Source organism: Prionailurus bengalensis, chromosome D2, assembly GCF_016509475.1.
Source record: "Prionailurus bengalensis isolate Pbe53 chromosome D2, Fcat_Pben_1.1_paternal_pri, whole genome shotgun sequence".
Taxonomy (NCBI): domain Eukaryota; kingdom Metazoa; phylum Chordata; class Mammalia; order Carnivora; family Felidae; genus Prionailurus; species Prionailurus bengalensis.
The window spans coordinates 52,358,893-52,383,832 of NC_057351.1; the positions used below are offsets into that span (position 1 = coordinate 52,358,893).

Below are 24,940 nucleotides of genomic sequence, written 5' to 3' on the forward strand. Positions count from 1 at the left end.
GCACCTGGGTGGCTCAGTTGGTTAAGCATCCGACTTTGGCTCAGGTCATGATCTTGTGGTTTCTGAGTTCGAGCCCCAATTCAGGCTCTGTGCTGACAGCTCAGAGCCTGGAGCCTGCTTCAGATTCTGTGTCTTCCTCTCTCTCTGCCCCTTCCCTGCTCGTGCTCTCTCTCTCAAAAATAAATAAACATTAAAAAATAATAAAATAATAAATAAAATAAATAAAAATACCCAGCTTTTCCTGATACTTTTATTTTAAAAATGTTTTAAATATATTTTTAATATTTTAAATATTATTATTATTAACATAAGTCATACTCTCTTGATGGAGAAAATGACCTACATTCACAAAAACATCTTAAGTCACTCAAAAGTAACAGAAGTAAATTAAGTATGAATTTTTGACAAGGATTCTTCTTCAAGGATCATTTCTGTAAAATGTTATATGTATAATTTCCAGGGTGAGGGTATACAGCTTCCATCATATTTTCAAACATATCTGTGACCTTAAAAACAGACAGAACCTCTCCTCCAAAAAGTTTAAAGTTAGTTTATACTTCTAAAATCAGAAGGTAACCTGGCATTTGCACATTTTCTATACTTTTCTATGGAGTCTGGCTCAGTCATCTTTTAGCTGTTTATATTACCTCATACTTTGCTGACTAACTGGTTGGCCTTGTCAGTGGTTTATAAAAACAAGCCTGCCCTCAGAATCCATCCATACATATATGACCATTCAATGTTTCTCTTTGCCCATGCCTCCCAAAACCTTCCTCTAGAACACTTTAAGGCTGTTCCTTGTTTGTGACCAGAAGTAATATTACCCACCTTATTCACTGTATTTATTTTTGGAAGATCTGTGGCTGCTTCCTGATTATGCTGATTACAATTTGTCACCAGTGAGGCTGTTTAAAAGAAAGCAACTCCCAAAGAGGAGCTCCAACACGTTCTACACAATAGCAGCATTGTTGGTGTAAGTAATCTAACCTACCAGAGGGACTACTTAAAGGACAACTACCATTTGGATGTGATGATTTTGAAATTTGTTTTTTTTAAACTCACATCCCCTTCTTAGGGTGCCTGGGTGGCTCAGTGGGTGTTAAGAGTCTGACTCATGGTTTCCACCCAGGTCATGATCTCACGGTTCATGGGTTCGCGCCTTGCGTAGGGCTCCACGCTAACAGCGTGGGGCCTGCTTGGGATTCTCTCTCTTTTCACCCCCCCAAAGTAAATAAATAAACTTTAAAAAATAAATCTCACCTCCCCTTTTTGACATGCCATGCATGCTGATGTTCTCCACAAAGGCTACCTTTCAAACAACTCAGCATTACAGACATTTTAGGGACCACAGTATTCATCTTAACAATGACATCGATATTGAGTGCCAAGTACTAGAAGTCTAAAGAATATCATTGTTTCTAATCACAATGTATAAAAACTCCTAATTTGGGGCATCTGGCTGGCCCAGTCGGAAGAGCATGTGACCCTTAATATTGGGGTTATGAGTCTGAGCCCCACATAGGGTGCAGAGACTAGTAAAAAAAGAAAGAAAAAGAAAAAAAAAGATAAATAAACTGAAAAAAAGAAACAAAAACAAAAACAAAAAACTCCTTTTAATTCTGCAATGCTATGCTAATTTCCTGGCTGCTGTTGGATATATTGGAATGGTATCCAAACTGAAAGAAAGCTGTCTTTATAGTCTTAAAAAACGTTCTCCAAATTAAGTTATATAATATGCATAAATTTGTAAGTACACTAAGCAATCTATTATTTTTATGCCATTTTATAATCCCCAAAGCAGTATTTTAATCATAGCAACCTGTTAACAACGATTACATCTGGTGAGTGGGATTGGCAGGAGATGAGGAAAAGAGAGAGTTTTTGTGTTTGCTTCTTGAATACTTTTGCACTATTTAAATATTTAAATTAAACATGTACTTCTTTCCTAATGTTTATTTATTTATTTTGAGAGAGAGAGTGTGTGTGTGGGGGGGGGGGGGCGGGAGGGACAGAAAGAGAAGGAGAGAGGATCCCAAGCAGGCTCCACACTGTCAGCACAGAGCCTGCCACTGGACTCGAACCCATGAATGGTGAGATCATGACCTGAGCCAAAAACCTGGAGTTGGACACTTAACCAACTGAGCCACCCAGACACCCCTAAATATGTATTTTTTAATTAAAATCTGAATAATGAAAAAGGGTACAATTTTGAAGTCAAGAATCTCCACATTTATTTTATTCTACTCCCTGTCATCCCACCCCTAGTCTCCTTCCAGGAGACTGTAGCACTCTATGTAGAACTCTTCAACTTTCCAGCTCCCACACAGCCAGCCCCATGAAGGACAGTAGGCATGTGTAGGGAGTACAAGCAGAGGTCATGGGAGCCAGAGGATTCAAGGAGCCTAGAAATGAGCACTTAAGGGGTGCCTGGGTGGCGCAGTCGGTTAAGCGTCCGACTTCAGCCAGGTCACGATCTCGCGGTCCGTGAGTTCGAGCCCCGCGTCGGGCTCTGGGCTGATGGCTCGGAGCCTGGAGCCTGTTTCCGATTCTGTGTCTCCCTCTCTCTCTGCCCCTCCCCCGTTCATGCTCTGTCTCTCTCTGTCCCAAAAATAAATAAACATTGAAAAAAAAAAAAATTAAAAAAAAAAAAAAAAGAAATGAGCACTTAAAAAGCACTTCTCTTTGGAAGGTAGATTTCAGAATACAAGGATCTATTCTCTTCTCTCTTTGAAATGCTAGTTAACATCTATTCACACCTTTAACAGCTCTATTCCTTAAACATTTAGACCCCTGTTTAAATGAGGGCCGAGGCACCTGGGTGGTTCAATCCCTTAAGTGACCAACTTCAGCTTAGGTCATGATCTCACAGCTTGTGAGTTCAAGCCCTGCATCAGGTTCTGTGCTGACAGCTCAGAGCCTGGAGCTGCTTCGTATTCTGTCTCCCTTTCTTTCTGCCCCTCCCCCACTTGCACTCTGTCTCTTGTCTCTCTCTCAAAAGTAAATAAACATTGGGGCACCTGGGTGGCGCAGTCGGTTAAGCGTCCAACTTCAGCCAGGTCACGATCTCGCGGTCCGTGAGTTCGAGCCCCGTGTCAGGCTCTGGGCTGACGGCTCAGAGCCTGGAGCCTGTTTCCGATTCTGTGTCTCCCTCTCTCTCTGCCCCTCCCCCGTTCATGCTCTGTCTCTCTCTGTCCCAAAAATAAATAAACATTGAAAAAAAAAATTAAAAAAAAAAAAGTAAATAAACATTAAAAAATAAAAAATAATTTTTTTTTAAATGAGGGCCAGAGTAACCCCTCTGGAGGGCTAAATAATTGCTTAGGTCACTACTACTGCAATTTTAAGAATATCATCCCAAGTTTTATGTATGAAGTCCACTGTCAAGAGCCTATTTGACATCTTTCTTTTTGAACTACTAGCCAAAATGCTAGTCACCTGTTAAAGGGATTATAACCACTTCATTCTTACTGTTTCTGAACTCTGAATTCCATCCTATACCTTGTTATCCAACAAACTTGCTTCATATTTGATCACTCTTCTTAATAACCCATCACTTTTTCCATGAAACTCACATACCTAAGCTTCAGCCTCATCTCAGATCACAAGTCACAAATATAAATGCTGACACAGAGACCAAGCAGACGACCTAAGTGTAGTGGTATGGTAAGAAATAACAGGGAGTAGCAATGATGTAACAACCTTTCCTCAGGATTGGGAGTTTATAAAGAACAGCATAGATAGGAATGGGAGTTCCAAAATCCTCTAACCTGAACTATAAAATACAATACTGTAAAAAGAGGCCAGGGGTTTAAATGAGGTCAGAGAGAACTAATGCATGAAAGCCGCTGTTGACAAACCTGTCCCGAATTTGCTGAAGGGGTGTTTGGGATTCCCCGTAGCTTTTTCCAACTGAAAGAGTCTCCAGGCATCGTTCATCACATTCTTCTCATGTTCTGAATCAACTGCATTCACCTCTCTGTCTTTGCAACTCTCATCAAACAAGGGGCACAGGAAAAACTGTGCAAACCTAAGGGTAGGAAACACAATTAACAATTTGAAAGCTGTTATTTTAAAAGAGTAGCCTTTAAAAATATATTTGAATCTCAACAGACAGGAAGTATGAATTCTACAGAACCAAAAACACTACCACTGCAACCAAGAAAAAGAAATGCAAAATAAGTTTTAAAAAAGTAACAAAAGAAAAATATTGGACATGTATAAATTCAGAGAAGTCGATCTACCCCAGAGATATTAGTGAAAATATACTCAGATCTACCAGACTGCCCCCGACCCCAACACACACTTCAGAGGCTGGACTTGGGCTTCTAAGTGGCTACAGATCAGAGGTTCCCATCACCTCCTCTGGTTCAATAAATTTGCTACAACAGCTCACCTGACTCACAGAAACATTTTACTCACTAGATCACCAGTTTATTGTAATTCAGGAAGGGCCAGATAGAAAGGATGCACAGGGATGTACATGGGAAGAGGCACAGAAGCTACTCTCCCCAAACCTCCATGCTTTCACCAACCTGGAAGTTGTACAAACCCTGTCCTTTTGGGTTTTTATGAACACTTCATTACGTAAGCATGATTGATTAAATCATAAGCTACTGGTAACTGAACTCAATCTCCAGCCCCACTTGGAAGGTCTGGGATTTGGAGAGAAAGTTCCAACCTTTCTATAGCAGGGCTGGTTGCCCTGGAAACAAACTGTCAGGTTACCTACGGGCTTTCCAAAGTCACCTTATTAACATGCCAAAAGACACCTTTAATACTCTCATCACTGAGGAAATTCCATGGGTTTTAGGAGCTATGGGCCACGAACAGGAAGAAAAACCAAATATAGATTTCTTATTATAAATCAAAATACCACAACAGCAAAAAGTCAAGGCAGACTTATAAAGACAGTAGCAATCTATTTAAGATTTGCAATTTGGCAAGTCATGAAAATCCCTGTTATATATTGCTAATTCTCCAAAAAAGGAAAAGGCAGGTGACAGTTCTTGGGCAAAAAAATCTTAAACTTACAGTCTGAGGTGCAACTGCACTTAAGACTCAGACATTTTAGGACAAACTAAGTGACCTACTTTTTAAAGGCTCTATTTGAATATTTTTCTTCCTCTAGAGAAAAACAAACAAACTTTATTAGTGGGGAAAAAATGATGGAATAAAAAAATCTATGACACAGTAGTTTGACTAAGACACAATTATGAGCTTTTATAAAATATTAACAGAATTTTAAAATTTTAATAAGCAGTGATTCAACAAATAACTTGTCATGTAACTCTGACATAAGTAACCAAATGCTTTTCTTGAGGTTATTCTTTAGTAGTAGTAGTACTAAAGTTTAACTAAAATGACTTTAGTTATAAGTTAACTCTCCTATATCAGGTTACAATTTAAAGTATGATTTCATATAATAAATCTTAAGCTTTAGATTCCATTTTATAAAAATTAAGATCCAGAATTCAGATGAAGCCACAAGCAGAGTCTGAATGGGGTCTTAAGAGACTCCTGCGTCTATGGACATCTCAGCAACTGTATTTCACAGTTCAGCTGTCAAAGAGACTGTTATCACTACCTGATATTTATTTTATGCACACAGTAAATACGATACTGTGCTAAGCACTTCACACAAACCAATCCAAAGGGAAACTCCACCTCTCTACACGCGGGAACAGCTATTTATGGATAGGTAACCTCTTTTACTTATCTCAATACATTTAAGCTGGTAAAAGCGCCTAATAGCTACATACCATAGCTGGATAGGTCCACGTAAAGGGTCATGATAATGACACAGTAGAATCAATATTTTAAAAACATGCTCTTATGTAAGAGGTTTTTTTTCCCCCCTCTGAGTCAAGTAACAGACATCCTCCATCATACAGAGATTATATGAACATCTGCTGTAGCATTTGTAAAGCAGGAAATTAAATTCAGTGTATGATCCCAGGGAACTCATTAATGGTAGTCTTCTGGGAATACATATAAAAGATGATTACACTTCAAAGCTGCTGCCTAAAGACCGAAACATAATCTAGAATAAGTAAGAAACAGACCACTATGACCTAGCCATGTATCCTGAACCCATGCCTCTGCCTTGTTAATGTTCTTTGCACTAAGGAATAAATTCAAACTATTAGGTTTTCAAAAAATATGTAATGACTATTATCAATATAAGCAAATAAAGCTATCACTAAAACTGCTAAGTCAACGTTAATTATAGACCCATAAAAAAGCTGCAGAATTACACCTTCTTGGCAATATAGAAAACTGTAAAAAGTTACCAAGGAAAAATTACTTTGGATAATTAATCAAATCACTAATATGACAAAAAGTTAGAAACTGTTAGCTGTGTAGAAAACTAAGAAATTAAATTGACCTAATGGAGCTTGCTCCAGGAAATACTTTCACAAAATGTCCCCAGGGTTGAAACAGCAGGTCAAAACATTTTGTGTCACCACAATGAGACATCACCTCACACCAGTCAGAATGGCTATTATCAAAAAGGCAAGAAATAACAAGTGTTGACCAAGGATGTGGAGAGAAGGGAGCCCTTGTGTCGGTGGGAATGTAAACTAGTGTAGCCACTGTGGAAAACAGTATGGAGGTTTCTCAAAAAGTTAACAATAGAATGACCATGTGATTCAGCAATTCCACTTCTGGGTATTTACCCCCAAAAAACCAAGAAACAACACTAATTTGAAAAGATTTACGCATCCTTATGTTCACTGTGGCATTATTTATAATAGCCAAGATATGGAAACAACCTAAATGTCCATGGATGGATAAATGGATAAAGAAGATATAGTACATATATGCAATGGAATACTACTCAGTCATTAAAAAAAAAATGAAATCTTACCATTTACAACAAGATGGATGGACCTAGGGGCTATTATACTAAGTGAAATAAGTCAGAGAAAGACAAATACCGTATGATCTCACATATATGTGGAATGTAAGAAACAAAAGTCACAGACACAGAGAACAGACTGATGGTTGTCAGAAGAAAGGAGGTTTGCGGGTTCGGTGAAAGGAGTCAAAAGATACACACTTCCAGTTATAAAATATTAAGTCACAGGAATATAATGTACACCATGGTAACTATAGCGAATAATATTGTATTGCATACTCAAAAGTTGCAAAAGAGTAAATGTTAAAAGTTTTCATAGTAAGAGAAAAAAATTTTTGTAACTTTGTATGATGACATATGGTAACTAGACTTACACAGTGGGGATCATTTTGCAATGTATACAAATACTGAATCATTATGGTGTACATCTGAAACTGATATAATGTCAATTATACTTCAATTAAAAAAAAAATTCTATATCCACTAAGCATAGACTGGAGTAACTAAAGGAGAACAGAATGTTTAAGTTCTACATTCTGGAATAGGAGCATATTTGAAAAGAAATCCATGACACTGTAACAGTTTATTCTTCATCACGTGCTTCAGATATAATACCAATTAGAATGGGAAGGGCTGGGGAGAATTTTATAAGTCCATAAAATACTGTGTAGGGCTGAAGACTGGTTTAAAGTCATGCCATTATTTTTCCTCTACCACAAAATAAATAGACAGTATCACTCATTTTCTTTTTTTTTTTTCATAAAACGCGTTGAAAAATACTGGTTAAAATACTTTTTGTTAAGCTAGAAAGCTGTGAAGACATCTTTGTAAAAATAATAATTATTACTACTTAGTGTAATAAAGTGCACAAAGTTGAATAATCTATAAGATATCAGCATTACCTGTCTAGGGCACCTTCTAGATGTTCATGGGAAACATCAAAATAGTAATTGGTATGTTCTCCACTAGTAAAGGCATTTGAACTTCCTGCATGCTCACTAAGAAACTGGCTGTATTCATTTTCTTTAGGGTATTTCTTTGTTCCCAAAAATAGCATATGTTCACAAAAATGACTTAAGCCAGCAATATTTGGAGGATCTGACAATGAACCTGAAAGACAAGAGAAAAACACATACAACAAAAGTTTTTTTTTGTTTTTGTTTTTTGTTTTGCAGATGATCTGCAAGTTCTGTTAACATGACAACTCCAACCATACAATGAGAGAAAGTTAAGCACAGGCTGCTCTAAAATGGTACTGTTTAGGTTACAGCCTCAGCTTGTGATATTAGTTAGCAACTTTGGGCAGATTACTTAGCCTCTCTGGACATTACCTTTCTCACACATCACAATGGAGGGAAGGTAAGACTTGAATTCATTGTTTTATAAGAGCAAGAGCTCCTAGTTCTTACATTTTATTGCAGGAGATAATACAATGTAGTGGTAAGAACACAGATTTAGGGTTACCAGCTCTGCTGACTGTGAAATTCTGAGCGCAATACTTTATCTTGACTCACTTTATATATATATATATACACACATACGTATATATGATCTAGGGAGTTGTGTGAACACAAATTAGATGATATTTGCAAACCACACTACGTTGTACTTGGCAATAATTATTTGTTCAACCCTCGATGGTTATTACCTTATTTCCTCAATTTTAAAATGTCATTGAGTTAAAGTTTTTCAGAGAGGAAAATAAGAAAAATACTTATGTACGTATAGACAAGAATCTACTTGATTAAGGCCACATTAAACATGGAGGAAATATCCACACAAGAATCTAGAAAATATGGTATTTCCTAGTATACCAAAACTGTACAAAAGTAAAAGCATCATCACTGTTACTGTAAAGGATGGGAATTAATTTGCCTGCTGCTAAGTCACCTTAGCTGAGAACCTAACAAAATGACTTGGTAAATAAATGTAAGATTATTTTATTTTGACAAATGTAGATTGCTAATTGGACTATTGTACAAGGTAAGGTACATCAAACTGATAATCATGAGGTCTTTACTTGCACACACATGGCAAGTTCTAATAAATGTCAACATTAGATCAAGAAAACAGAACAAAGCTTAATTCACAATTTTAAATTGTACCTATGTGTACATCAAGTGCTGCCGATGACTTATCCGTGGTCGGATCACTGATAAGAAGTACTTTGATACCATTGGCCAGCTCTAATCCACGGTATTCTCGCTTGTCTTCAGGAGATTTGATAATGTGATTTCCTAGTCTCTTGATAGCTGGATTATTCATCTTGCTGTAAGTCTTTTCTTGGAAGCTGAAAATAAAACATTAGTAATTGTTACATTGTAGCTTTTTCTTTTTTTAAGAATAAACAATAGGGGTGCCTGGGTGGCTCAGTTGGTTTAAGCATCCCATTCTTGATTTTGGCTAAGGTCATGATCTCACGGTTCGTGGGATCAAGCCCCACAACAGGCTCTGTGCTTCATAGCATGAAGCCTGCTTGGGATTCTCTCTTTCTCTCTGCCCCTTCCCCAGTTGCATGTGCATGCATGCACTCTCAAAATAAGTAAGTAAACATTTTTTAAAAAAGGTTAAAAAAAAGAATACAGAATAATATCAAGCAAACCCATATAATACATCATCAGATAAAAAAATATATCTGGAGGAAACTTTTTTTTATAGCTTATCTACTGGGGATAATCATTCCTCTCCTCCCTTTTACCCCTCATTGTTTTGTTAGAGAAATACTAACAATATTGTTTTTGTGGAGTCATATTTGATCTAGGAGAGCACTTGGATGGGGATTTGAGACAGGATAGGTTGGGCGATGAGCTGGTCAGTATGCTGACCTAGAATAGAGTTTTAATTACCAATAACTGCTTTCCCACATGTTTTGGAAATATTTACTAAAGTAAGATGAGAGGTTGTGTAAGGATTATTACTGGATCAACCAAAAACATTGCTCAACCTGATGACATTCAAAGATACGGCAGATCTAGAATTCATGGGTCTGATATGCACATGCTCAGAACATAGGGGGCAATCCCCAATGAGAAAAAAAAGTCCTGTAAAGTCCTATACAAAATAAGAGATATGGGCTTCACTATGATGATGGCAAAAAAGGGGCACCCGGGTGGCTCAGTTGGTTAAGCATCCGACTTCAGCTCAGGTCATGATCTTGTGGTTTTTGAGTCAGAGCTCCGCATCAGGCTCTGTGCTGACAGCTTAGAGCCTGGAGCCTGCTTCGAATTCTGGATCTCCCTCTCTCTCTCTGCCCCTCCCCCACTGGCAGCGCATGCTCTCTCTAAGATAAACAATAAAAAATGTTTTTAAAAAAAGAAAGCAGAGAAAAAACAAAACTACAAACAAAAAGTGGGAAGGACCCAAGTAATTTTTATAATATGGTGAAGAATTGAATGCCAGAGCAACAACAGTCCAGTGATCTTAACAAGAATGGAAGATAAGTTCTCTTACAAAGGACTTCCCATCCTCTGATAGTCCTCTCCTTCCCTCTCTAGGAAAGCTGAGTTACAGGATGTGCTATTAGCACACAGAATTCTGTGGGAGTGTTTGGTATTAGTGTAGAAGGGATTTTCCAGAATCTGAAATATGCATGTTTTTGAGACTAAGAGTAGATGCTATTTGTGTCTATGTTGGGGATCATTTAAGAGACAAAAATCAGCCTGTTATTATCGGTAGGCCAATAAACTAATCAGGTAAAGCCCCAAACATCCGAGACTACAGAGGAAAAATGACCCTATGCTAGCATATTTTCTTTTTACCTGGAAGACAAAATAAGTAGATCTGACTGCTTCTTAAAGACAGATAGACATCCAGATTTAAAGGTAAATCAGAAGGGGCTAAGTAGGCATTCAATTATTTTCAAGAATTTTTTTGCGCATTAAAATATCTGGAAACTAAGGAAGGGAAAAATCCAGTTTGCTTTTAGCAGAATACCTTCCTCTCTGACATTATCTAACTATTCTCCTGGGTAACAATTGATAAACCAAAGAGGTTTGTTCCTATTAAGATTGTCCCCTAGATCTCCCTTTAAGAAGACTATTTGAAATTTTAAAAATCAATACTATAGGCCATACTAAATGTATAATACTGGTTAAAAATCAGATAGTACTTGGGTACTATGGCTGGCTCAGAAGAGCATACCAACTTTTTTTTTTTAATTTTAATTTTTTTTAACATTTATTTTTGACAGAGAGAGAGAGAGAGAGAGAGAGAGCGCGCGCGCGCATAAGTGGGGAGGGGCAGAGAGAGAGGGAGACACAAAATCCAAAGCAGGCTCCAGGCTCCAAGCTGTCAGCACACAGCCCGATGCGGGGCTCGAACCCACGGATCACAAGATCATGACCTGAGCCGACGTCGGACGCTCAACCGACTGAGCCACCCAGGCACCCCTACCAACCCTTGATTTCAGGGTTGTAAGTTTGAGCCCCACGTTGGGTATAGAGATTACTTTAAAAAAAAAATAATAATCACATAGTACTTTACACAGATAGTGCTAACAGTCTTGCTTTATTTACAGTAAAAAAAAAAAGTTCTTGAAAAACAGAGCATAAAAATAATACTAACATTTTTGGGTATATAAGGTCACTAACTGGAAATTTTAAGAGTAATCTGGACACTATAAAGTATTATTAACTACTCTTTTCTACTTCATTAGCCATAAGCCACTTATGTCAAAGACAGATGAAAATATCTGAGTGCTAAGTATTAAAAAAGGTGTTTTATGGTTAAAAGAATCCCAGGGTAACAGAAAATGTTCCACCTAAGCCTTCAAAGAGGGACACGAGAATAATAATCCTGGTTAAGGTACTTCCCAAAGGACAATATGTTTGAACTGCAACAAACGTCTTAGTACAGAGCTGATTTCGAAGACTTTAATTTGGGTTAAGATTAAATAAGGCATGAGACAGCCTCCATTAAGACTCCCAAGAAGAGCAGCAGACAGTAAGAAAGCTTAGTGTGCACCACAGAGAATAGCCTCTGCTCCCTCCCGTAAGGCTCTATCTACTAGAGGGAGGGAGGGTTTGGGATTTCACTAAGTGGGAGCAAAACCCAAAGGCTATTTATTGATTCCATTGCCATTGTGTTCACCTAGCTTCCCCTCCAGTGCTTGCCCCAGTTAGTCTGACCTAGGGGAAGCTAGGGCCACATATGACTAAAATGTGATGATGATGATGATGATGGAGCTCTAAAAAGTCTGTCCAACCCACAGCTGTGATGGGGAGATGAAATACATCTCACTTTGGTAGGACAAGTTGTCTTTTTCTGTGGGAGGTGAAAAATCCATCAGAAGTAAGATAACCACCCTCGACTACAGGCTACATTCTGTACCTTTTTTCAGGGCTCAATTTCCCTTGTCCAGATTTCCTTTTTTTTTTTTTTTTTTTTTTTTTTGAGGAGAAAAGTATGTACCACCGAGTTCCTCACAGGCATGTACAGAACTTATTTAGATACTGAAGCCACGCCTGATTGATATCCCTAGTATGGTTGAGAGCAAAGAGATGGATTTATTCTCTAGGTCAAATATAAAAATTACTCCAACTACTTTTACACATTTGAACAAGAGATCAAAGACAACTATAAATTTCTATGCTGGCACTGTTACCCAATCAAATATCATGATTTTTTGAGGAAGTAAAAGCCAAAAGAAACAGTAGCAACATTTTCAAACAAGATCCATCCCCAGCAACCCATATTCAGTAGGCATAGTCTGGACTCCTACAGCATATCTATCAGCACGTCCCACAACAATTTGATTCTCACCTTCTGGAGAACTGAAGGAAATGATCGGGAACTCCTCTGATGATGAATTCATCAACAGCTTGCCTGTCTCTGTATTTATACTCATGAGATCACATCCCAGCTCCCTCATTAGCATAAAGCCTTCACGAGTAATTCTGACTTTCAGATGACAGGCTAGTGCTAACTCAAATGCTTCCCCAGACACTTGATATTTTTAACCTAAGTCAAAATCTTAGGAGCAATAAAATTACTTTCAATTTTAGTGACATTATCATACATTGGAAACTTCATAAGGCACAACATTGTCAGTGTGCAGCATTCTAATAAACTGGAGAGAGATTTAATAACTACAGCATCTTTTGTAATTTTGCTCAGAATTTAAAACAATGACTAAAATCACAATAGGTAAAAGCTGGAAGAACCATTACATGTTATCTGGTCCTTTGTAGTTCATGGCCTAGCAGCACCAGTTCTTCCTGAGAGCTTGTTAATGCAAAACATCAGAAACCACCAGAGACCCACTGAGCCAGAATCGGCATTTGAACAAGATCCCTAGGTGGACCAGTCCCCTCATTTTACTTAAAAGGAAACTGAAGCTCAGGGAACTTAAATCACTTGTCCAAGATCATACAGCAAAAAGTTACAATTAAAACTCAACTCTTCCAGTCCTGTGTCCACCCCAGCTCCCCCACAGCCACACGAACATTTAAGGAGGCCTATTTAGGTGCAGACACTACATCATGTATGTTAGCTCTAACAACCAATACCCCAAAGCCCAAGGGCTTTCTGAAGGAACCCAGACTAGTCATAAGAAAACAGGTCATCAGCTTTAAAGTGTGGTGACAAGGTTGTTCCTGGGGTACTATGGGAGCCAAGAAATGGGCACCCAAGTCTATCTAGGAGGGGAGAAGGGAAAAGAGAGGAGGTAAGTGGAAGCATGCCAAATAAAAGGAAGGACACACCTGAGCAAAGGATGCATCGTGAGAAAAAAAACAGGCACAGAGCAGAAAAACAAGCAGTTGGTGTTAAAGAACTACAACCAGAACTTCCCCTGAAAGAGTATGGATTTTTATCTAGCCGTGTAAAGACCTAAACTGCATGCTTGCAAAATCAAATTCCCAAACAGGTCATTTCCAAATTCCCATACCAAGAGGAAATTTTTAATGCAAATAATCTTTTACTCCAATGACCTTTTGCAGTCTTTTTTCTCACATCTCTTTAAGGGTTTCACAGCCTATTTAACAGGAGACTGAAAATGTTTACTGTGCCTTTTGCTCTCTACCCACTTCCACAGCCCCAGACATATTTAAAGTTAGATCTCATCTATTTCTAATTTCTAAACGGATGACCTATAAAACCAAACAGGTGAGTGACCAGGCTAATAGCAAAATTATGAATCAAAACCTCCCTTCTGTGGAATCCATCCACCCACTCCCAAAATCATAAGCAGAAGTGGAGCTTGCCTATGGTGCTTCTCAATGGGGAGAAGGCACCCAGAGAGAAAATGCCTGAAATCAAAACTATACCATAAACATCCTTTCTGGGGAGCCTGGGTGGCGCAGTCGGTCAAGCGTCCGACTTCAGCCAGGTCACGATCTCGCGGTCCGTGAGTTCGAGCCCCGCGTCGGGCTCTGGGCTGATGGCTCAGAGCCAGGAGCCTGTTTCCGATTCTGTGTCTCCCTCTCTCTCTGCCCCTCCCCCGTTCATGCTCTGTCTCTCTCTGTCCCAAAAATAAATAAACATTGAAAAAAAAATTAAAAAAAAAAAACAAAACATCCTTTCTTCCCTGAGAAGGGCAGAGGTAAGACAGAATATCAAAGTAGTGATGGTATGAGCCCTAGGATGCTTCCTAGAATATAAGACCACATATTCTCAAATACTATTCATGATACTTGACCTAAAAAATCACAACATATCTCAGGGAAGCATGTACCTATGGCTCTCCAGTTATTGAGACCAGTACACCTAAATCATATACCAGCTAGATCATAAAGGTGGGTATAAACTAAAATCCTGTCAATTAAATCTTACTTTCCTGTGATGAGATGCTTTGCCTTTGTTCCAGGCAGAATGTCATCTGTTCTAACTCTGTGCCCTCTGGAAAGAAGTTTGCTATGAAGAAATAAACCCTTAAATGGATTAAGGGTGGTTGCAATTGAAAGGAATCCTACAGCAGCATCATTTTAGAGATAAGTCTTTCGCAAATTTTTAGTTTTGATGCATCCATATCAATGGCTGTTCATTTTAAAAGTGACAAACTTGGGGCACCTTGGTGGCTCAGTTGGTTAAGCGTCCGACTTCAGCTCAGGTCATGATCTCACAGTTCGTGGGTTCGAGCCCTGCATCGGGCTCCGTACTGATAGCTCAGAGCCTGGAGCCTGCTTGGGGTATTGTGTCTCCCTCTCTCTCCACCTCTCCCCAGCTTGCACTCTGTCTCTCTCTCTCAAAAATAAACATTAAAAAAAATTTTTTTTTAAAGTCACAAGCTTAACATGGAACACTTTATAGAGGCTTTATGGAGGTTGAAGCAAATGAACAAAACCTCCATTTTATACCTCTTACCATAGCTACTTAACTACAGGTTTCTTACAGTTGTAGTATGGGGACTAGAGTGTCTCACACCTTCTTCCTTCTTCCATAGGTAGCCTTTAGGCTGTCAAAAAATTTAAGATGCCACAGTACAAAACCCAAACTAGCGATTACTCTCATTTTTTAAAGTGGCATATGCTTAATAAACTGGTCATTTAATTTTCCCAGTCTCCCTAAGTGACAGGCCACAGGGCTGTTGATGGTCATCCTCCTCAACCTCAGAAGAGGAAACAAAAGCTCAGTGATTAAGTGACTTGCCCAAGGGCATTCACATAATTGATTTGTGGCACAGCTGGAACTATAGAAAGAGGAAGCGTGGGAAGGAGGAGCTGAAGGTGGTACTTAAGGAAACATATATCTGGCTTTCTTCCTCAGCTCCCAATTACCACCCCCACAGCCCTGCCCTGACCCCATTCCCCTCCCTGACAATCCCAAATAACAAAAACAAGGAAACAAAAATTAAAATAGGTCAAAATAAATGCTCCCAGGAGAGTCTTCAGTTCTTTTACTTTTTTCTCCCCATAGAAAACAGAGATAGGTAGTGGAAGGAGCCTGGAAGAATGCTTCTAATCTGCCAAAGGAGTCCCTGTACTGAGAACCATATTACCTCGTGATACTTTGATAATAAAAAATAAATAGGAAAAGGTATGGCAGGATTAAACGTATAGCAGGTTTAAAGAGAAAGAAGAGTGTGTATAATTGTCTCAAGCATGAAAGAAGATATGATAATAGTTACTACAGTAGATATGGTGGGGTTAAAGCTATTTTTCAGAAGCATACATTAAGCCACGGGAATGGAAAAAAGGAGAAAAATCATAATCATCTTGGTAGATGCAGAAAAAGCATTTAACAAAATTCAACAACGTGTCTTTTTTAAAAAGTCTGCAAAATGGGGTACCTAGGTGGCTCAGTTGGTTGTGTATCCGACTCTTGATTTCAGCTCAGGTCATGATCCCAAGGCCGTGGAATGAAGTCCCTGCTTAGGATTCTCTCTCTCTCCCTCTGCCCCTCTCCCTGCTTGCACACACTCTCTCTCTAAAATAAATTTAAAAATTAAAACTAAAAAAAGTCTGCAAACTAGAAATAGGAGGGAGAAAATTCCCTCATCTGAAAAAATATCCACAAAAACTACAGCAATTATCATACTCAGTGGTAACATAATGCAGATACCCCCAACCCCCTTCCTCACAAACAGGAGGTCACTATCCTCTTCTATTCAACAATGGACTACCAATTCTGACCAGTCCAATAATACAAGAAAAAGAAAACACATAAAGATGATAAAGGGGAAAAACAACATTATTCATAGATGACACGACTATGTATGAAGGGGTTCAGAGCAAGTCTCCCCAAAATGTGCCACTTTGGCATGTGGACTATTTTGAGCTGAAGGCTCAAGAGAAACTTTGGCCCCTCATGTACCTACAAGAATCTAAATTGGAGTTCCTTCCCAGAAGTAGAGTTATTATCAGAGATAAATTTTATCTGAGTGACTCATGTATATAGGGGGCAAACATCTAATTATCAAATATCTGTTCTTTCTCCTGCCCTGTGAACTTCCCTCCTCCTCTTTAAGGCCCCAGACCCTATTCCATTCCCTAGCTCAGGATGGCATATATACCTCATTTTACCTTTCTGTCTTTGAACCTCTCATCCATGCAGGATGCAGAACTCACAAAATTAAACTGGACTTTCTTCATGTCAATTTAAATCTTAGACCAGCCAAAAGAACCTTTGATGGTAGAGGAAAACTTTTCCTCCTTAACTATGTCAATAGAAAACCCCAAGAATATACTAACAGCTTCAATTTTTGGATAGGATAATAACAGGTCATAACCAGATTCACCTTCAATAAATAGGAAAAGCCATGATAAATTAGAAAATCGTATTTTCAAAGATGTTGGAGAGTTGTGGAAGAAATGAGAATTGGATGAAGTACAAATCCCAGATGGGAGAGCCCTCTGAGATGAGCTGATGATCATCACCTGTCTTCTTCTCTGGGGCTATTTGCCAATTTTGAATGTAGACTGAAGATCACACTAGGCCCAAGCAGAAGAACTCTACTCAGAGAAGATAGAGGCTTTGGGGGATGCATGAGTTTGGTGTGACAGATTAAAGGCCCAAGATGCCCCAAATCCACAGCTGATTTTTGCCACAGGACATTTTCTGAGCTATCACTACATACCCACCAGAATGGCTAAAATGAAAACGATGGAAAACACCAAGTGATAGAGAAGTTATAGGGTAACCCAAACTCTCATACACTCATAGTGATAAAGCAAACTGGTAAAACCATTTTTTAAAAACTGGCAGTCTATATTAAAGCAGACAGTATGACATAACAATTCATACATTAGATATATACCTGAAACAAATGCATTTATATGTTCATAGCAATACTATTCATAATAGCCCAAACTAGAAATGATCAAATGTCAATTAACAGTGAAAAGATAGACTGTGATATATTCACACAATGGAATAGTATGCAACAGTGAAAATGAAAAGCCTAGAACAAGGCACAAGGAGGATAAATCTCACTAACATAAGGCAGAGTGAAAGAAGCTGTATGCAAAGACTACTGTATACTTCCATTTACATAAAGTGCAAGAACAGGTAAAATCAAGCTAACAAGACTTTTATCAAGATACTGGTTACCCTTGGGGGCAGGGAGCAATCATCAGAAGGAAGTATGAGGGAGGCTTCTAGGATGCTGGTCACACACCATTATAGAGATATACCCAGTTTGTGAAAAGTCATCCACCTGAACACTTATGATATATTTTAAGTTATTTAATAGAATTTTTGAAAATACCACAAATACAGTAAAATAAAGGAGGAAGGGGATACATGAATTACTCAAGGCTATAATTATCATGCACAAAAAAGTCATCTTGGAAATGGTGCCACAAAGATCCTGAGAGGTAGCTGTCTAAATCTAACAAGTGCTAAACCAGGAAGGCTAAGAAACAATAGTCCAATTAACATGATTATCTAACCCTTCTCAGGTGTGTCCTGAGACAATTATTTCTGTTGATGTCATCTTAGCCACAAGAAATAGGAGGCCCATATAAGTACAGCATGAGTCAATTTAACTAAGTCAATAATAAATTATGATGTTAAATATTTTAACTCAAGTCTTTACTCATTATGTATGATCTGAAAACCAGTTTTGAGTACTTTATTTTTATTTATTTTTTTGAGTAATTAAACCTCAGTTAGAATTTAAAAATAAAACACTCCAAAAAAAAATAAGTAAATAAAATAAATAAAAATAAAAATTAATAAAAATAAAAATTAAACACTCCCAGGGGCACCTGGGTGGCTCAGTCAGTTAGTGTCCAACTTAGGCTCAGGTCATGATCTCACAGTTGGTGGGTTTAAGCCCCATGTTGGGCCCTGTGCTGACAGCTCAGAGCCTGGAGCCTGCTTCGGATTCGGTGTCTCCCTCTCTCTCTCTGCCCCTCCCCCACTCGTGTTCCATCTCTCTCTCTCAAATATATATATATATATATATAATAAAATAAAAAATAAAGCACAGCAACCAAGAGTGACAATAAATGCAACCCAAATAAAAGCAAAATGATCAAACTTTAAATTCTCCCCTCAACAATTTTCAACATTTACATCAAACAGCTTTTTTGTTTATTTTTGAGAGAGAGTATGAGCAGGAGAGGTACAGACAGAGGGACAGAGGATCCAAATCAGGCTCTGTGCTGAGCAGCAAGCCTGGTGTGGGGCTTAAACTCACGAACCACAAGATCATGACCTGAGCCACGCCAACTGAGCCACCCAAGCGCCCCTACGTCAAACAACTTCTAACCCAGGATTTGAATTAGGTTCTTTATTTTAATCCTTTTTAATGTTTATTTATTTTGAGAGAGAGCACACACACACACGTGTGTGTGTGTGTGTATGTGTGTGTGTGAGAGAGACAGAGAGAGAGACAGAGGGAGAGTATCCCAAGTAGGCCCTCCTGTACTATTAGCACAGAGCCCGATGAGGGGCTTGAACTCACGAATCATGAGATAACAACCTGAGCCAAAATCAAGACTCAGACATTCAACCGAGCCACCCAGGCAGAGGGGTCTCATCTAGTCTTGCCAATCAAGAGTCATGTGCAGTGTTCATATGAGTCTGTTAAACTGACAGAGGTAACAAAAATTGCATCAGACTTGAACAGCCTTTACAGCATTTCTCCTCTAAAATAGGTATAAAAAAAATCAAGAAAAAAAAACTTCATCAAGGCACAGTGTCTGGTACATAGTAGGCACCCACAAATGTAACCTTATATTATAATCATCATTACTACGGTCCCACAGGGATGAGATGCAAATAGAACCAGCTCAACAACCACCATATTATTACTAGCGTTCTTATCACATACTCATGCAAATTCCAGTTGTATGTTGTCATCTCTAGAGGTCAAAAACATTCACTGGACAGGCTGGTAATAGCATGGTACTTTATAAGATTATCAGAAAAACAGGTATATAATTATCCCTTTATAGATGCCATAGGCAAGCCAGCGTTTTTGTCAGTGGTTCTCAACAGGTGACAATTTTGTGGGACCTTTGACAATGTGTCCCAATTGAATTGCTGCAACTAAAAGGTCAAACTGGTAACTAGTGAGTAGAGGCCAGGGATGCTGCTAAGCATGTTACAATGCACAGAATAGCCCCTACCCCACAACAAAGAATTATCTGGCCCAAAATGTCAGTAGGGTAAAGGGTAGAAGACCCTAGTTTATAGTTCTAACATTGTCATCCAAAAATAATGGATGAGAATCACTGCGACCAATTTAATCCACTTAAAATAAAACCAGGAGATAGCCTCATCAAAACAAAGAAAGCTATCTGTATTAAACTCCCATCTACTGGTTTGTTTATTTTAAAAATCTAAACCAGGGGCCACCTGGGTGGCTCAGTCAGTTGAGCATCCGACTTTGGCTCAGGTCATGATCTCACAGTTCATGGGTTCAAGCCCTGCATCAGGCTCTGTGCTGATAGCTTGGAGTCTGGAGCCTACTTTGGATTCTGTGTCTCCTCTCTGCCCCTTCCCTGCTCGCGCAGTCTCTCTCTCTCAAAAAAATAAGTATTAAGAAAAAATTTTTAAATAAAAAAATAAAAATCTAAACCAGAAAAGGATTAAAGACAGGGAAAAACTGATAAGGAAGGAGAGAGAGGAAAGGTTTGCAGAAACCCTCTGAGTAAGCAATCTTGTGCCTCAAAAAAGGAGCATAGCAAGGGCACAGAGACAGATCCTTACTAAATGCTCAGTTAGCATTTTACACAGCACACGCTCTTCATAGGGATTATACTCTCAATGAACCCGATATCTCAAAGGTTATCTCAGGATCTATCATCCTATGCCCATTTTTCCTGAAGGGGGAAATTAAACCTCATAAAAGTAATTTGGTTAGGGCCACACAGGCATCAAAGAACTAGGATTCAAACCCAAGTCTTTAGACACCAAGGAACCATGCTCTTTACTTCTACCAAATTAAAAAATGTATCTTCTGTACTGAGATTACACTCTGAAAGGATACTCACAGAATTGTTGAGTATGGTTAGCTATAGATAGTAGACTATTAGCTGATCTTTATTATTTGTACTTTTCAGAACAGTACAGGAAGAATCCTTGAAAAGATAAAACTTAATGATCTTGAATGCGCTAGGCTGTGTTTACTAAGTATATAACCCAAAGTGAACTTTTTGTTGTTACTTGGAACAGCTACATCACAATATAACAGGACTAATTAATAAGGAAAACATCTGGACCCCATATCCATTCATTGTCATTGCTGACAAATTAGTTCCCTTAAGAAACTAGTTTGTTGGCTCACAACTGGAACAATTTCCAAAAGAATTTTTTAAACAGTTTGTGATGAGAGGTGAAGGCTTTAAGCAGACAATGGAACAGAACCCACAGCCTAATTCCAGAATCTACTTTTCACTCAATTGCTGACCTAATGTGGTCTGGCCTAATGTTGCTGTCAATCTGAGGCTTCATTTTCTTTCTTTCTACACGTAGGTTAAGAATTTCAGGGAATTTAGAAAGTAACAGCCTAGACTGTCTCGTTTTTTCATTTTAATTTTTAACAAATGTTTTAAAAAGTTTTACTTATTTTGAGAGAGACAGAGAGAGAGAGAGCGAGAGAGAATGCGTATGCATGTATGTGGGGGAGGGACAGAGAGAGAGAGAATCCTAAGCAGGCTCTGCTTGGGGCTTGAGCTCTGCTCGGGGCTTGAACTCACTACCGGTGAGATCATGACCTGAGATGAAATGAAGAGTCAGACGCTCAACTGACTGAGCTACCAAGGCACCCCACTTTTTTTTTTAAACCACAGATGTTATTTATTTATTACGATACAGACTTTGATTTAAGAAAACTCACCCCCCTGGGGCATGTGGGTGGTTCAGCTGGTTGAGCTCAGGTCACGATCTCATAGTTCGTGGGTTCGAGCCTCGAGTTGGGCTGTGTGCTGACAGCTTGGAGCCTGGAGCCTGCTTCAGATTCTGTGTCTCCTGTTCTCTCTGCCCCTCCCCCACTCGTGCGCTTGCTTGCGCGTGCGCGCGCTCTCTCTCTCTCTCTCTCTCTCTCAAAAGTAAATAGACTCTGTGCTGTCAGCACAGAGCCCAACAAGGGGCTCAATCCCACAAATAATGAGATCATGACCTGAGCCGAAACCAAGAGTCTAATGCTTAACTGACTTAGCCACCCAGGCGCCCTGATATTAAACTTTAAAAAAAAAAATTTTAATGTTCATTTATTTTTTAGAGAGAGAGAGAGAGAGAGAGAGAATACATGTGGGAGGAGCAGGGAGAGAGGGAGACAGAGGATCCCAACGATCTCTGTGCTGATGGCAGAGAGCATAATGCAGGACTTGAACCCACGAACTGCAAGATCATGACCTGGGCTGAAGTTGGACATTTAACCCACTGAGCCACCCAGGTGTCCCCCACCATTAAACTTTATACAGAAAACAAATATTAAGAATACCGCCTGGGTGGCTCAGTCAGGTAAGCATCCGACTTCAGCTCAGGTCGTGATCTCACGGCTGGTGGGTTCAAGCCCCCGAAAGGGGCCCTGTGCTGACAGCTCAGAGCCTAGAGCTGCTTCGGATTCTGTGTCTCCCTCTCTCTCTGCTCCCCCTCCCCGTTCTCTCTCTCTCAAAAATAAACAAACATTAAAAATAATAATAATAAGGGGCGTCTGGGTGGTTCAGTCAGTTAAGTGTCCCACTTCAGCTCAGATCATGACCTTGCAGTTCGTGGGTTTGAGCCCCATATCTGGCTCATGCTGACAGCTCAGAGCCTGAGCCTGCTTCAGATTCTGTCTCCCTTTCTGCCCCTCCCTGGTTCACACTCTGTCTCTCTCTCTCTCTCTCAAAAATAAACACTGAAGAAGAAGAAGAATAGCTAGGAAAACACTGAGAAGAATAACTTTAAGTGGGATACTAGACTTTCCAGACATTAAAATATACTATAAAGTCTCTATGAAAACAGTACGGTACTGGCTCATCACAAAGACAAATTAGTAGCAAAGACTAGAAAGAACAGAAGTAGGCCCAAATATATATAGAAATTTAGTATTTGACAAAAGTAGCATTTCAAGTGGGTAAAAAAACAAACTCTTTAACAAATGGTGTTTGGAACACTGAGTAGCCTTTGGAAAAAAATAAAAGATCCATATCTAACACCACTCAAAATTAAATTCCCAATGGATAAGGAAACTAAATACAAAAAATGAAACTGTTTAAGTACTAGGAGAAAAAATAGTGGAATTCTTCTTTAACCTTGGTATAGGGAAAGGCTTTCTCTCTTTTTTCTTTTTTTGAGATAGAGCAGGAGCAGGGGAGAGGCAGAGAGAGAGAGAGAATCCCAAGCAGGCTCTGCACCAGCATTGCAGAGCCCGGAGCAGGGCTCGAACTCACAAACCCATGAGATCATGACCCGACATGAAATCAAGGGTCTAAGGCCTTACCAACTGAGCCACCCAGGCGCCCCAAGGCCTTCTAACTTTCTGATTAAAAAATTCCAAGGGTACGAATTAAAGATATAAACTACAGAGGGGTGCCTGGGTGGCTCAGTCAGTTAAGCATCTGACTTTGGCTCAGGTCATGATATCAAGGTCTGTGAGTTCAGAGTCTGGAGCCTGCTTTGGATTCGGTGTCTTCCTCCCTCTCTGCCCCTCCCCCATTCATGCTCTGTCTCTCTCTGTCTCTCAAAAATAAACATTAAAAAAAACAGATATAAACTAAAGATCTCATAGATAAAACTAAAAACTCTGAAGAGAACACAGAGCTTCACAACACTGGATCTGGCAATGATTCTTTGGATATACCAAAAGCACAGGCAATAAAAGAAAAAAATGGCCATCAAAAAAAAAAAAAATGTACCAACCATAAGCAACAGAGCAAAAGGCAACCTGTGGATGGGAAAAAAAAAATATTTGCAAATCATATTGATAAGAGTTAATATCCAGAATATACAAAGAACTCCTATAATGCAACAACTGGACAAAGGTTGAGGCATCTGGCTGGCTCAGTTGGTGAATTGTGGAACTCTTGAGCTCAGTGTGGTGGGTTTGAGCCCCACATTGGGTGTAGAGATTACTAAAAAATAAAATCTTAAAAGAAAGAGAGAGGTGGGGGAGCACCTGAGTGGCTTAGTCGGTTGAGCTTCTGACTCTTGGTTTCAGCTCAGATCACAATCTCACAGTTTGTGAGTTCGAGCCCTACACAGGGCTCTGTGCTGACAGTGTGGAGCCAGCTTGGGATGCTCTCTCGCTCTCTCTCTCTCTCTCCCCCTTTGGGATTCTCTCTTTCTTCTCCCCCCCCTGCCCCTCCCCCACTTGTGCTGCCTTCCTCTCTCTCTCTCTCTCTCTCTCTCTCAGAATGAATAAACTTAAAAGGGGGGTGGGGGGCAAAAGGAGTTAAATGAACATTTCTCCAAAGAAAATATATGTAACAACATCGCTCATCATTAGAGATACGCAAATCAAAACCACGAAGAATTACCAATGGATGACTATTATCAGAATTTAAGTATTGGCAAGAATGTAGAACAAATGGGAGTGCTTGGCTGGCTGAGCCAGTAAGGTGTGCGACTCCTGATCTCAAGGTTGTGGGTGTGAGTCCCACACTGGGTGTAGAGATTACCTAAAAGAATAATTTAAAAATATATATATTAGAGGGCGCCTGGGTGGCTCAGTCGGTTGGGCGTCCGACTTCGGCTCAGGTCACAATCTCGCGGTCCGCGAGTTCGAGCCCCGCATCGGGCTCTGGGCTGATGGCTCAGAGCCTGGAGCCTGCTTCTGATTCTGTGTCTCCCTCTCTCTCTGCCCCTCCCCAGTTCATGCTCTGTCTCTCTCTGTCTCAAAAATAAATAAACGTTAAAAAAAAAAAATTAAAAAAATATATATATATATATTAGAAAAAGAATGTGGAGGAAATGAAACCCTTGTGCACTTTTAGAATGTAAAATGCTACAGCAATATGGAAAACAGTATGGCAGTGCCTCAGAAAATTAAAACTACTATATAATCCAGCAAATCCACTTCTGGGTATATGCCCCGAGAAATGAAAGGACTCAAACAGATATCTGTACCATGTTAACGGCAGCATTATTTATAATAGCCAAAAGATGGAAGAAGCCCAAGAATCTATTGATGGATGAAAACAAAATGTGGCACATACAATGGAATATTATTCAGCTTTAAAAAGGAAATTCTGATACATGCTACAATAT

The 24,940-nt window shown here is 39.3% G+C and overlaps 1 protein-coding gene across 4 annotated transcripts in view; it reads right to left on the reverse strand.

The window, feature by feature from the left end:
- Nucleotides 1-24,940, reverse strand: part of IDE (insulin degrading enzyme) — a 113,147-nt gene that overhangs the window by 65,132 nt on the left and 23,075 nt on the right. For 3 of the 4 annotated variants that reach the window (XM_043596986.1, XM_043596985.1, XM_043596987.1), the window contains exons 2-4: nt 8,965-9,149; nt 7,762-7,969; nt 3,858-4,027 (exon numbers count right to left, since the gene is read on the reverse strand). In XM_043596986.1, coding sequence (XP_043452921.1) covers nt 3,858-4,027; nt 7,762-7,969; nt 8,965-9,149 — 563 coding nt within the window. Of the gene's footprint in view, nt 1-3,857; nt 4,028-7,761; nt 7,970-8,964; nt 9,150-12,619; nt 12,747-24,940 lie in introns of those variants that run through there. The other variant, XM_043596988.1, reaches the window with a different exon arrangement.